General features: G+C 40.8%; 1 protein-coding gene across 1 annotated transcript; it reads right to left on the reverse strand.

Moving 5' to 3' along the window:
• Positions 1 to 1,344: 1,344 nt before the first annotated feature.
• gldc (glycine dehydrogenase (decarboxylating)) lies at positions 1,345 to 14,026 on the reverse strand. The gene is made up of 25 exons (XM_044026567.1): positions 13,620 to 14,026; positions 13,459 to 13,537; positions 10,665 to 10,800; positions 10,394 to 10,558; positions 9,914 to 9,991; positions 9,674 to 9,821; positions 9,403 to 9,599; positions 9,234 to 9,330; positions 9,052 to 9,157; positions 8,608 to 8,747; positions 8,403 to 8,483; positions 7,999 to 8,096; positions 7,565 to 7,649; positions 6,756 to 6,797; positions 6,503 to 6,645; positions 6,343 to 6,418; positions 5,056 to 5,181; positions 3,899 to 4,048; positions 3,485 to 3,597; positions 3,252 to 3,393; positions 2,635 to 2,746; positions 2,461 to 2,556; positions 2,139 to 2,311; positions 1,988 to 2,068; positions 1,345 to 1,892 (listed from the first exon to the last, which is right to left on the reverse strand). Exons 1-25 carry the CDS (start codon positions 13,899 to 13,901, stop codon positions 1,752 to 1,754), a joined length of 3,087 nt encoding a protein of 1,028 aa, XP_043882502.1. The 5' UTR covers positions 13,902 to 14,026; the 3' UTR covers positions 1,345 to 1,751.
• Between the last annotated feature and the right edge of the window lie 840 nt (positions 14,027 to 14,866).

The raw sequence follows: 14,866 nt of genomic DNA on the forward strand, positions 1-14,866 counted from the left end.
GTCTCTTTCTCTCCCTAGTTTGTGTCTTTCCTTCCTTCCCTCTCTCTCTCTCTCTCAATCTGTATTCTCATCATGCAGGTTGCAGGATCCAGATCCAGTTTTCGAGGCTACCCATATCATCACCAATATTATTGTGCCATAATTAAAAAGTCAATATCATTTATCATATTATCAGTATGATAAATGTGATGAGTCATGTAAAATACTTTGATTAAATGTAGCCTATTATTATCAAAAATGTAGGCAAGGCAACTTTATATAGTACATTTTAGCACAAGGTGATTCAAAGTGCTTTACATCAAATAAAATGAAAATACAACAATTCAACATATAGCATCTGGGACAAAATACAGCATGTAAAAATGACAGACTTAAATGAAAATGATATCAATTCTATACAATTGGCCATGCAGGAAATAAATGAAAACTATCCCATCGATTTGCATAACATTCAGTTGATAAATGTGATGAATATTACTTTCTAACATTAGTACTAGGACTATCAAACGATCAAATATGGAGAATTTCACATAAATTTGCAGTGAAACAATAATGCTATTTTAATTATGTTCATATGAATGTTACTTATTAGGGCTGTCTTTTTGTTCTTTGAGGGATTTGGTTGCATTAATAGATCCACATAATTGATTAGTTTAAAACAAAAACCATCAAGAAATCAATTGGTAGATTATTGTCTCCATATATTTTGTCCCTTTGATGGAGGATTTATATCATGATGATGCTGAAATACTTCATTTTCTTTGTCACTTACACATTCAGCCTGTCGGCAATATTCTGCCACGCTTTATTGATTGCCGCGGTATTGCCCTTCTTTGGGATTATGTGGCTGTAATCCTCATATACCTCCATGAGGAGAACATCACAGTTACCCGCTGGACTAGAATGGGCTTTTTATTTTCCCTGTGGGCGTGCACAAGTTGAGGCTTAACAGGTGAGGCTTGACTAAGCGTCAGGTGGAGCCAGCTGATTTCACTTGATGGAACGACTTGGCGCTAGATTGGGAGGTGGGGCTTAGTCAAGCTTCAAGCTTACACCTAAGTCTGGCAATTCTTAGCTACATTGATGGAACACCCCCCTGGAGTCATTTCAGAATCACATGGTGATGTTTGTGATAATAAACTACGACGTTCACAGGAAACGACCAAAGAAGGTAAATCAAACCCTGTGTTTACATTTGAAATATTTCATTTTGTATGGAAGTGAAGTTTGATCAAATAATGTTATTATTTATACGGTCTACATACTACACACACACATATATATATATATATATATATGATGTGTACACACACACACACACACACACACACACACACACTTGCAGACTTTAAGACAAACGTTTAATAGTCTTTTTTTCTGCAGACAAACGTTTAAAACATAAAAAAGAATTTCTTTAAAATCAACATTGAGATTTTTTCTATTGAAACATTTTCATAAAGATTTGTATCAACAAAAACTAAACTGGTGACAAGTTCTTTTTTCATGAACTCATGTTTCAGGTGCGTTACACAACAGCGCCACCATTGGTCCGATACAGATATAGCAAAGGTCATGACCCAGGAAGTCATCATATTAAAGCAGATTGAGCATCAGTTTTCTCAAAAACAAGTCAACACATTTGTTTTTGACCTTAATGTAAAATAATTCATTTCAACACACATCTGACATCCTTCTTACAAGCCCCGCCCCATCTGACATTCCCTGCCCCTTTCTTGTTTCCACACTGAATTTTAGGACAACACCCTCTTTTCCTCATACGGAGACTCGTACGCCTCCATGGGTGGACACGTGCACACCAGGTTCTGGTCGCCGTAGATGTCGTCAATCCTGGAGATGCTGGGCCAGAATTTAGTCTCAGGTTTGATGAAGGGCTGAAGTAAGACAGAGACAAACAGGGACATGAATGTCCTCACCTTCATCTATTTTCTCCTCATAATAAATAAAGCAGTTAAGTAAAGACACTCACCAGAGGAAAAGAAGCAAACTCTCTGGAGTACGGTCTGTCCCAGTTTGACGAAGACACGCAGGCGAGAGAGTGAGGCGCCATCTGCAGGACAAACACACACAGTGAGACACACACACACACACACACACACACATGCAGTGATGACACTGACCTTGAGTGCATTGACGCGTGCATCCATGCGGCCATCTTCGATGTCCGTGATTTCCTGTCTGATCGCTAACAGCGCGTCACAGAAGCGGTCGAGCTCGGCTTTGTCCTCTGACTCTGTCGGCTCGATCATCAGAGTTCCTGTGACCGGCCACGACATGGTGGGGGCGTGGAAACCTACACACACACACGCACAGTTAGTTGTTGATTGTTGATCAAGTACAAGTGTGTGTATGTATATATATTTATATATATACATATATACACACACACAGTTATATGTACATATATATGTAAATAGACTTATAGACATGAATGGACTTTACCGTAGTCCTGCAGTCTCTTGGCGACGTCCACAGCCTCGATGTTCGCTGTCCTCTTAAACGGCCTCAGATCCACAATAAACTCATGAGCTACAAAACCTGTCCACACCAAAGATCATGAAGATTTGAAATCATCACATGACTCGAGGACGTTGGGACGTGTTGGTGCTTTCCTACCTTTGGATCCTTGGTACAGGATCTTATAAGGACCCTCCAGTCTCTTAGCCATGTAGTTGGCGTTGAGTATGGCCACCTCGGTCGCATGACGCAGTCCTTTAGATCCCATCATCTAAACAACACAAACAATGACTCATCAAAAACACTCATCCTGTTCATCCTCTCACTCGTCACTGGAATGACATGATGAAGTCCAGGTTCTGGACCATCACAAGGACATCAACATGAAACAAGCACTCCCTAAACGCTTGTCTGTGTCCAAACAAAACTGCTACTCCTGGACATGAGTGTCCTCTACAAAGTGTCCTCCACATGAAGCACTCAGTGACCACAACTGTCTCCCTGTCTGGTAATGTATTTATTTATGTTATGATTTTTTTTTCATTTTTGTCGCCTTCACTAACCTCCCTCCTCTCCTTCACTAACCTCCTTCCCTCCTCTCCTTCACTACCCTCTCTCCCTCCTCTCCTTCACTACCATCTCTCCCTCCTCTCCTTCACTAACCTCCTTCCCTCCTCTCCTACACTGACATTTGAGGCAGATCATTACTCAGAGAGTCCAGCAGTGGGCGACAGACGTGTCCTGTAGTGTGTGTGTGTGTCATGTTAAACTTTGACCTTTATGTAAGCCCAGGAGATCGGCAGGATGGCGCTGGATCCCCAGGGGGCGGCGCTGATGGTTCCCAGTGAACTGCTGGAGTTAACCGACGCCATGGCAACCACTGGGTGACTTGGCAGGAAGGGAGCGAGGTGGGACTTCCTGAAAAGAGTCAGGGTTAAAGGTCATTTGACTGGTGTGTGTGTGTGTGTGTGTGTGTGTGTGTGTGTGTGTGTGTGTGTGTGTGTCCTACACTCCAATTGGGCCCATGCCCGGTCCTCCTCCGCCGTGGGGGATACAGAAGGTTTTGTGCAGGTTCAGATGAGACACATCAGAACCATAATCTCCAGGACGACACAAACCCACCTGAGGACAAACGGGAGAAAGGTGGAGCCTGTTGTAGTGTGGTCTATTGACAGCAGTGTTTGTTTGTTGTCTGCAGAGAGGAACAAGGAGCCTGTATGCCTCCTTGGTGATCAGATGTACAGATCATGTATGCATGTATGTATATACATATACATCAGAGACACCCTCCGTCCTTAGACCCTCTGTCGTCTCTTTTTTACAGAGAGAGACAGACGGACATGGACAGAGACATCTCTTATACGATAAGTACCGAGAGTTGACATGTAATCATGAATCATAAAGACATAATTAATCATGTGACCTGGGCGTTCATGTTTGCTCCGTCCAGATAAACCTGTCCCCCGTTCTCATGGATTAGGTCACACACGTCTCTGATTTGTTCTTCAAACACACCGAAGGTGGACGGATATGTGATCATCATGGCTGCCAGGCTCGCCTTATGTTTGTCCACCTGTGAGACAGAAACCACCGTTGTTGTTATTATTATTATTATTGTTATTATTAATAAGTGGAACCAGAATCCATTGTGATGTCATCTAAAGTGGAAATGTGGTCAGAGTTTTTCTCTGAGGTTTTTATGGCCGAGTAGAAAAGTAGAAAGTTACAGTTGATCCAGGACTTAATGTCTCTGAGACAACCTGATTTATTGTGTCATCTGCATCACAATGAAAGTGAGTGTTGTGCTTTCTAATCATGTTTCCTAAAGGAAGCAAAAGTATAGGCCTGAGCACTGAGCCCTGTGGAACTCCACAATTAACTTTAGTTTGTAATGATGCTTTATCATTAACATGAACAAACTGGAATCTATCAGATAAGTATGATTTAAACCAGCAGAGGGCAGCACCTGTGATACCAAGAGTCTGCTCCAGTCTCTGCAATAAAATATTATGATCAATGGAGTCAAAGCAGGACAAGTAAAGAGACTAGACCATTATCTGAAGTACTAACTTTAACTAGTGCTATGATGTCATCTCAAACCTGACTGAAAATCTTCAAACAGGGCGTTCATGTGCTGTTTATTCAATTATCAGTGTTAAACCATGGTGCTCGTCTCATCTGATTCACCACTTTCTTTTTCAGAGTGGCAACAGAAGCTAAAGTAGTACGCAGTGAGGCCGCTACACAATCAACAAGGTTATCTATGAGGGCGGAGACTAAAATCACAGCAGGTAACTTCACTTTGTTATTATTATAATAACAATGTTTGAACAAAAGTCATCTTTGTGTGGGTGTGATTCACAAAGTTAGGTTTCAGTTAAAACTCTGAGTTTGTTAAACTGTCTCAGGTTTGATTTTCTTTTCTTTCTGAAACCGAAAACCTGGAGGAAAAACTCCAGCCTGTTTCAGGATCAGGAAGCAACTTTAACTCAGTGACAGTTACCATGGTAACGGTCATGGTAACACAAAGATTAAACTCAGAGTTCAGGATTGCAAAACTCCTCCCTCTGATGACCTCACCAGCGCCTTGAGATGAACCAGGTCGATGTTTCCGTCTTTGTCCACTTCCACAACCTGAACCTTCATTCCTGCCATTTGAGCACTCGCTGGATTAGTGCCGTGAGCCGATTTAGGGATTAGACAAACCTAAAGTCAACAAAACAACACAACAAAGTGAGCCGATTTAGGGATTAGACAAACCTAAAGTAAACAAAACAACACAACAAAGTGAGCCGATTTAGGGATTAGACAAACCTAAAGTAAACAAAACAACACACACAACACAAACCTAAAGTAAACAAAACAACACAACAACACAATAAAGTGAGCCGATTTAGGGAGTAGACAAACCTAAAGTCAACAAAACAATACAACAAAGTGAGCCGATTCAGGGAGTAGACAAACCTAAAACCAACAAAACAACACAAAGTGAGCCGATTTAGGGATTAGACAAACCTAAAATCAACAAAACAACACAATAAAGTGAGCCAATTTATGGATTAGACAAACCTAAGGTCAACAAAACAACACAACACAATGAAGTGAGCCGATTTAGGGAGTAGACAAACCTAAAGTCAACAACACAACACAATAAAGTGAGCCAATTTAGGGATTAGACAAACCTAAAGTCAACAAAACAACACAACATCAAGAACAAGTTCATGATTTACAAATCAAGCAAACTAAACAACATTAGTGCTTCACATTGTGTGTGAAGTCTGATTCAGTGTGTATTGTGTGTTGTGTAGTGTATGTTTGTGTGTGTGTAGTGTGTGTTCTTTTCAGTTTGAACTCGATGTTTGTCACAAACTGAGGTGTGGGGTTTTTTATGGTGAAAAAGTGCTGAGTCGTCCTCATTACTGTGCGACTTATCTCACCGTGTTTATGGTCACTGGTCACGCTGAACTGTTGCATGATGGGAATAAAGTTCACAGTCAAGGACTCGTGATAAAACAGAGAATACACCTTTAATCTCTGGGACTAAAATAATAATCTTCTTTTATCTTTTATAAGCTCCAGAGTTGAATATTATATCATCATTTAATATGGAAGGGTTAGTTAATGTTAGAAGTATTTATTTATTTATGAGGACGAGGGCGTGGACGTGGAGAGGACATGGGTGAGGGTGTGGACGAGGACGAGGGCGTTGAACACGGAAGAGAAACTGATTACATTCATTCAGTCATTTAACAAACAATCATCACATTGATCAATAAATAAAAGAGTTGTTAGTTGCAGTACCACTGTTGACCACTAATGGCCACACTTTGATTATCTCTGTCACTTACATTACATTACATCACTTACACTTCTTTGTCTTTGTCCTTTTGAGTTCAGATAAGCTTTGATAGCAGCGAGGCCAGCGTATTCTCCCTGAGCCCCACTGTAACACAACAACACACACACTGTTACACATTGTAACACAACCACACACTGAGTCACACGCAGACACACACTGTCTGGTCACCTGTTGGGTTGAAAGGAGATCTTGTCGTATCCGGTCACTTCACACAAATCTTTCTCCAGTTGTTTGAACAGAGTTTGATAACCTTCAGCTTGATCCAGAGGAACAAACGGGTGCATGTTGGAGAACTCCTTCCATGTGATGGGCTGAGGACAGACAGACAGAGAGACAGACAGGCGGAGAAGGTCAGTGAACTTTGAAGTCCTGTCTGTGTGTGTGAATGAATGAATGATTGAATGAATGAACAGTGACTCACCATGAGTTCAGACGAGCTGTTCAGCTTCATGGTGCACGAGCCCTGAACAACACAAACCTCAGTGAGCTGCATCATGTGTGAATGGATGAATGCTCACCAGTGGGATCATGCTGTGAACCAGTGAGATGTCTCTGAACGTGAATCATGTGTGAATGGATGAATGCTCACCAGTGGGATCATGCTGTGAACCAGTGAGATGTCTCTGAACGTGAATCATGTGTGAATGGATGAATGCTCACCAGTGGGATCATGCTGTGAACCAGTGAGATGTCTTTGTTCTCCAGACGCTTCATGTATCGAACAATGTTTGTCTCTGAGTGAAAACTGGAAACAAAGTTCACTTTGTTACAAACAGTAAACACATGAACATCATGGATTCATCATCACAAATTAATGACATAATTAGATTAGCAGACACAAGTAAGATCATCTAGAGCAAGAAATGCTCCTGTGTGAATGTGTCCAGTGTGGTTGTATATCAAATGTAAAAGTGAAATTTAAGATTTTAACAAATGCACCAGGCAAGATCTGCAGAGCTGGTGAAGTTTTCTTTTTGCAGGGGGCGCTACAACTGAGTGAGTTTGAGTGAATGAGTGTGTATGTGAGAGTGACTGAGTGAATGAGTGTGTGAGTGAGTAACACATATACAGTACAAATGTAAATATAAACTAACCTGTTAAAAATCTGGTGTGTCAGATACTTGCTTGTCCTTTTGAAAGGACTTCCCATGATGCCTTTCACCCGTTCACCCATCTTCTCAGCCATCAGCTCCTGAAAATGAAACATTATAATAACATTGTTTTTCTCACCAGTGGGATCATGCTGTGAACCAGTGAGATGTCTTTGTTCTCCAGACGCTTCATGTATCGAACAATGTTTGTCTCTGAGTGAAAACTGGAAACAAAGTTCACTTTGTTACAAACAGTAAACACATGAACATCATGGATTCATCATCACAAATTAATGACATAATTAGATTAGCAGACACAAGTAAGATCATCTAGAGCAAGAAATGCTCCTGTGTGAATGTGTCCAGTGTGGTTGTATATCAAATGTAAAAGTGAAATTTAAGATTTTAACAAATGCACCAGGCAAGATCTGCAGAGCTGGTGAAGTTTTCTTTTTGCAGGGGGCGCTACAACTGAGTGAGTTTGAGTGAATGAGTGTGTATGTGAGAGTGACTGAGTGAATGAGTGTGTGAGTGAGTAACACATATACAGTACAAATGTAAATATAAACTAACCTGTTAAAAATCTGGTGTGTCAGATACTTGCTTGTCCTTTTGAAAGGACTTCCCATGATGCCTTTCACCCGTTCACCCATCTTCTCAGCCATCAGCTCCTGAAAATGAAACATTATAATAACATTGTTTTTCTGACACTGAAACTAAACACATGAAACTATTATTATATTAAAGTGAAACTATGTCATTTCTGTCCCAATCAATAACCCATAAACAATCCATAATGAAGAATCTATATTCAAGAATCAACAATCCATAATGAACAATCTATATTCAAGAATCAACAATCCATAATGAACAATCTATATTCAAGAATCAACAATCCATAATGAAGAATCTATATTCAAGAATCAACAATCCATAATGAACAATCTATATTCAAGAATCAACAATCCATAACTCACAGCTGATGATTCACAGCCTAAGACCCACAGCAGGTCGTCCAAGTCCTTCTCAGTCACTGTTTCATCCAAAGAGACGCCAAGCTGTGGACACACACACACACACACACACACCATCATCATCATTTACAGGTGAAGTAACATCCTGAGGTAAGAGGGTCACTTGCAGGTACAGACAGACAGACAGACAGAAAGACAGGTGTCTCACCTCTCCATCTGTGAAGATTCTTAAGTTGATCTGTCTCTGCTCAGCTCGCTCTAAAATATCTTTGGCTGCGACGCCACAGTTTATCTTTAATGTGTCAAAAAACATGTCGCTATGGAGACGGTGACCTGCCCTCTTCACACCTGAAACACAGAGGTCACAGACAGAGGGGTCACAGAGAGGTCACAGACAAGGGTCACAGAGACAGAGGTCACAAACAGAGGTTACAGACAGAGGGGTCACATAGACAGAGGTCACAGACAGAGAGAGTCACAGAGGTCAGAGGTCACAGAGGGGTAACAGAGACAGGTCACACAGACAGAGGGGTCACAAACAGAGGTCACAGAGGGGTAACAGAGACAGGTCACAGACAGAGGGGTCACAAACAGAGGTCACAGACAGAGGGGTCACAGAGAGAGGGATCACAGACAGAGGTCACTGGCTGACCTTCAGCGAGGATGAGGGCGGCGGCATGTGTCCTCTCTGCGATGTGTTTGAGTCCCTGAGGACCGTGATACAGCGTGTACATGGCGGCCATGTTGGCGAGCAAAGCCTGAGGATAAACCGGAGGTTTTAATTGAATCTCTATAAAAGAATTCTATCATGATAATAAGTGGGCGTGGTCACACCTGTGCGGTGCAGATGTTACTCGTGGCTTTGTCTCTACGAATGTGCTGCTCTCTCGTCTGTAACGCCAGTCGATAAACTTCTTTCCCCGCGGCGTCCCTGAAACCACACTCTTCTTTTTAATATGTTTTTAATCCACAGATGTCTTTGTTCCCGTCGTCTACTCCTCACCTGGTGACGCCCACCATTCTGCCGGGCATCATACGGACCAGGTGATCTTTGACAGCGAAGAAAGCGGCGTGTGGGCCTCCGTAGCAGAGAGGAACGCCAAACCTCTGTGAGCTGCCCAGAGCGACGTCCACACCAAACTCTCCAGGAGGACGCAGGACGCAGAGCGCCAGCAGATCTGTGGCGCAGCAGGCGAGCGCCTGGACACACAGACACGTCACATTACGTTCTTCAGTTACTTTTTTCTTATGTTTACAAAGAAGCGGCGTCTCACCCCTCCTTTGTGTGCTCGGTCCACGAGAGCAGTGAAGTCTTCTACTCGACCGTCGGTGTCTGGATACTGGAAGAGGACGCCGCTGACGTTCTTACCACTGAAATCCATCTGATGAGGAAGTCTGAGCTCCGTCTGCACGCCAATGTAACTGCAACACACACACACACACGCACACACAAACACCTGTGTGTCAATGTGTGTGTTTATGTGTGTGTGTGTGTGTGTGTGTGTGTCACATACTTGGCTCTTGTCTGGACCACAGCGATGGTCTGAGGGTGACAGCGTGGGTCGATGTAAAAAGTGCGTCTTTTGTTCTGTCTGTCAAAGAAAGTAAATACAAACTCAATTTACTGAACTTTTATTATTTAAAGTTTTGAACTCCTCGTACTCCTGGTCCTGGTTCAGTACAGGACTTTTTTTTCTGTTTACACCAGGAATAGAACCAAAAAAAAACCCCCAGAAAGTATTGCATTCATAAAATGGTCCGGTCAGGGCGGAGCAAGACCGGCTCAACCCACAGTCAGCTGATTGGGCAACAGAAAAAAGTGTTGAGTGTAAATCTCCCATGGAAGTCGAGACAAAACGTCCACAGTCTGTCCTAAAAAGACTGGTACGACGCCCACATTCCGCCTACCAGGCCTAACCCGGGCCTAACCCGGGCCTTTCCCGGTCCTGACCCGGGCCTGGACCAAACTGAAACGTAATGAAGGAAACACTGACCTGTGACACAGCTGCATGGCCTCAGCAGCCGCCGTTCCCTCGTCCAGCAGCGAGGCGTTGGCGACCGGCAGTCCTGTGATGTCACAGATCATGGTCTGGTAGTTGAGGAGCGACTCCAGACGACCTTGAGAGACCTCGGGCTGGTACGGCGTGTACTGAGTGACCCTGAGAAGCACATGTCGTGGGATCACGCTCACTGACTTATGTCAGTTTCAATGAGAAACCAAACCAGATCAATCCACTTCTGCAGAGGTCACATCAGGTCACTTACCAGCCTGCATTCTCAAGCAGGTTACGCTGGATAGGGGGCGGTACTGAGCAGTTGTAATAACCCATGCCAATGTACGACCTCCACACTTTGTTCTTTGCTGCAATTTTCTGTAAAGACTCAAGGATTTCATTTTCACCTGGAAAATATTCAAGAGGGTCACATGATGTTTAAATCCCTTTATAGACACACAGACGTCTGTACCAGTAAAATGCTAACAATGATAAAAGAAAATCAATTTGTCCACTTGACTCTTCTATAAATTAGTTTCCTGTATGATTTCAACATCTCTGTGGTAAAAACCGCTGAATTTACGCATCATTTCCTGTTCAAATACACGGGAGAAGAGTGAGGCAGCGGTTTAGCTTCAGCTCTGTGCCACACACACACACACACACTGACTCATGTCCACCGCTGTCAACTTTGATTCTACATGTACTACACAGTCTCATATATTTAACGAACGTGTGAAAATGCACAAGTACCGTGCCCCACTGATAGGGGGCAGTGCTGAGCCCTATAGGCACAATGACTCTACCTCGACTAAGACGACAAAAAACAAACAAACAAAAAAACTTCGCACTTATGACTAGCACTTCATAGTTTGTTCTACTTGAAGCTCTTACTTACTTCTAGCTCTTATTTGTACCCAAATGTTTAAATGCACTTTTGTAAGTGGCTTTGGATAAAAGCGTCTGCTAAATGACATGTAATGTAAAGTAATGTAATGTAAATGACATGTAATGTAAAGTAACGATGGGTACCAGGTGCACGTCACTGCATGCTCTTCTTCTATGCAGCGACGTGCACCACAACAGAGTGACGGAGATATTCTGGGAGGAACAGTGAAGTGGACATTTCCAGTGCCCTCGAATGCCACACGTTCGCATAAGGTCTGACTGACGGAGACAGTGGAGTGGACATTTCCAGTGTGTGTGTGTGTGTGTGTGTGTGTGTATCTATTGTTGGACAGATAAATCCCTGCTGAAGCAGCAGAAAAGCAGCTCAGCCTCTCATTGGTTCCTTCAGTGTGTGGCTGAGTCAGGAGGGGGCGGGGCTAAATGGGATCACAGGGGGCATTCATTACAGAAAACTAGAGCAATTAATTTTTCTGTGTTATTCATTAACTGTCAGATACTGAAGCTTTGATCTTTTTATCAGGCCACGTGTGTGTGTGTGTGTGTGTGTGTGTGTGTGTGATGTTTTAACAAATAGTTTGTGATTTTATAAAATAAATATTTTTTGATGTTTATAACATAAATAGTGATGTTTATAACATATTAAATAGTTTGTTTATAAATAGTATTATATTTTATATAACATTAATAGTTTGTGATGTTTATAAATAGTATTATATTTTATATAACATTAATAGTTTGTGATGTTTATAAATAGTATTATATTTGATATAACATGAATAGTTTGATGTTTATAAATAGTATTATATTTTATATAACATTAATAGTTTGTGATGTTTAGAAATAGTATTATATTTGATATAACATTAATAGTTTGATGTTTATAAATAGTATTATATTTGATATAACATTAATAGTTTGAGATGTTTATAAACAGTATTATATTTGATATAACATGAATAGTTTGTGATGTTTATAAATAGTATTATATTTTATATAACATTAATAGTTTGAGATGTTTATAAATAGTATTATATTTTATTTAACATTAATAGTTTGAGATGTTTATAAATAGTATTATATTTTATTTAACATTAATAGTTTGAGATGTTTATAAATAGTATTATATTTGATATAACATTAATAGTTTGAGATGTTTATAAATAGTATTATATTTTATTTAACATTAATAGTTTGTGATGTTTATAAATGGTATTATATTTTATATAACATTAATAGTTTGTGATGTTTATAAATAGTATTATATTTGATATAACATTAATAGTTTGAGATGTTTATAAATAGTATTATATTTTATTTAACATTAATAGTTTGTGATGTTTATAAATAGTATTATATTTGATATAACATTAATAGTTTGTGATGTTTATGAATGGTATTATATTTTATATAACATGAATAGTTTGTGATGTTTATAAACGATATTATATTTGATATAACAATAATAGTTTGAGATGTTTATAAACAGTATTATATTTGATATAACATTAATAGTTTGTGATGTTTATAAACAGTATTATATTTGATATAACATTAATAGTTTGTGATGTTTATAAATGGTATTATATTTGATATAACATTAATAGTTTGAGATGTTTATAAATAGTATTATATTTGATATAACATTAATAGTTTGTGATGTTTATAAACAGTATTATATTTGATATAACATTAATAGTTTGTGATGTTTATAAACAGTATTATATAAATGGTATTATATTTGATATAACATGATATACATTGTTGCCTTAAGCCTGTCGCTCAGTTCAAAGTCAACACATTGTTGATGTAAATGTTGTCAGATGACTGAATGAGATAATAACGCACACTGTGTTTCACTAATCTCATCATTTACTCATCATTTTTTCATCAGTTATCCGATTGTGGTCACGTGCTTCTGGACTGAGGCGGAACCTCCTCAGCTGTGATGTCATGTGAACTGGAACCAGATTGAACTGGACTCCGAAAAACTTTACACAACAACAACTCCAAATATGATCAAAGGAAGAGCGCAGAGACGCGTGCACCACATGCGCGTGCACTTTCATGCGATCGAAGTGAACCCAAGAAGAGGACACGTGATCATGGGTTGGTATTTGATTAGTGATGATCAATAAAGATAGTAATCGAGAACTTACACACTGGATCGTCCAGCCTTAGGCTCCTCTGCAGACGGATGGAGAGCGGGACCGTGTTTTCGATCAGCTGGTCAATCGACTGAGGATTAAAACCATTTAAACCAGAATAAACGGAGGCTCAGGCTCAAATTTAATCCCGGGTCGTGATTTGGGATTCTCACCTTTAATCCCAGAACGTCTAACATCTCGGTCTTCTCCCGCTCACCTGGACCGATGTGTCTCTCAGAGAAATCATCGTGTCTGGGGAAAATCCCCTCGATCCTGCGGGAAGAACCGGCGGCAGTGGCGGCTGCACACGAGCTCAGCCCGTGGGTCCCGGCTCTGAGTCCTGGTGTGAGCCCGCGAGTGGCGGCGGGTGACGCAGGTCTGAGTGCGCAGAGCACGCGACTTCTGCTCGGACCTTTGGCCCAGAAGAAGCTCCAGGACCTGGAACAGTTCTGCATCTCTGAACCGTCACAGCACAAACTGAAAACAACTTCTCCAAACAGCACTTTATCCACGTGAAGCAGCCAATCAGAGCGCAGAGACGACGTGACGTCATGACGAGCCTCACTCAACAGCTGCACAACTTTTTCATGTGACTTCTCCACAAACAGGAAGTTTAAAAAAAAAAACGGATCCGGAATCACTTTCGCTTTTTTTTATTCTCATGAATGTGAACATAAAAACATGATTATGACACAATGTAACAAGTTTGATCATTACATACACAGCCTGTGCTAATTATGCTACTTCATGGGTTAGGTTTAGGTAAAGACGGATTGGGTTAAGACGGGTTTGGTAAAGACGGGTTGGGTAAAGACGGGTTAGGTAAAGACGGGTTGGGTTAGGTAAAGACGGGTTAGGTAAAGACGGGTAAGGTAAAGACAGATTAGGTAAAGACAGGTTAGGTAAATACGGGTTGGGTTAGGTCGAGTTAGGTAAAAACGGGTTAGGTAAAGACGGGTTAGGTAAAGACGGATTGGGTTAGGTCGAGTCAGGTAAAAACGGGTTAGGTAATGACAGGTTGGGTAAAGACGGGTTAAGTAAAGACGGATTAGGTAAAGATGGGTTGGGTAAAGACGGGTTTGGGTTAACCGGCTGCCACAAACTCAATTTAACTTAATCACAAACTTACATCACTTTGTTTCTCCTGTGTTAGAAAGCAAAAAAAACAAACACAAATAAATCAACAAATAATCCGAGATTTAAATAATCAGAATAAAATCATGAGATGAAAAACAGGAAGTGAGAGAATGGCCGCTGAGGAGACGGAGATAAAAACACCAGTGTTGCTTCATCAGAAAAAAAAAAAACAAGAGACATGGACATTTCCAGATAAAACACAACTTTTTAAATTTCCACTGACTCAGCACCACACCCACACAGTTGGGGGGGAGGAGTCAAAACATGTAATAATTAAATACAT

This window comes from Solea senegalensis, linkage group LG5 (genome assembly GCF_019176455.1).
Source record: "Solea senegalensis isolate Sse05_10M linkage group LG5, IFAPA_SoseM_1, whole genome shotgun sequence".
In the NCBI taxonomy this organism is placed as follows: Eukaryota; Metazoa; Chordata; class Actinopteri; order Pleuronectiformes; family Soleidae; genus Solea; species Solea senegalensis.

Coding starts and splice junctions, on each gene's coding strand:
- gldc (XM_044026567.1), bottom strand. CDS start 13,901: ATGCAGAACTGTTCCAGGTCCTGGAGCTTCTTCTGGGCCAAAGGTCCG. Junction 8,097..8,402: donor TAGGCTGTGAATCATCAGCT/GTGAGTTATGGA, acceptor TTTCATTTTCAG/GAGCTGATGGCTGAGAAGAT. Junction 5,182..6,342: donor AAGGACAAAGACAAAGAAGT/GTAAGTGATGTA, acceptor TGTTGACTTTAG/GTTTGTCTAATCCCTAAATC.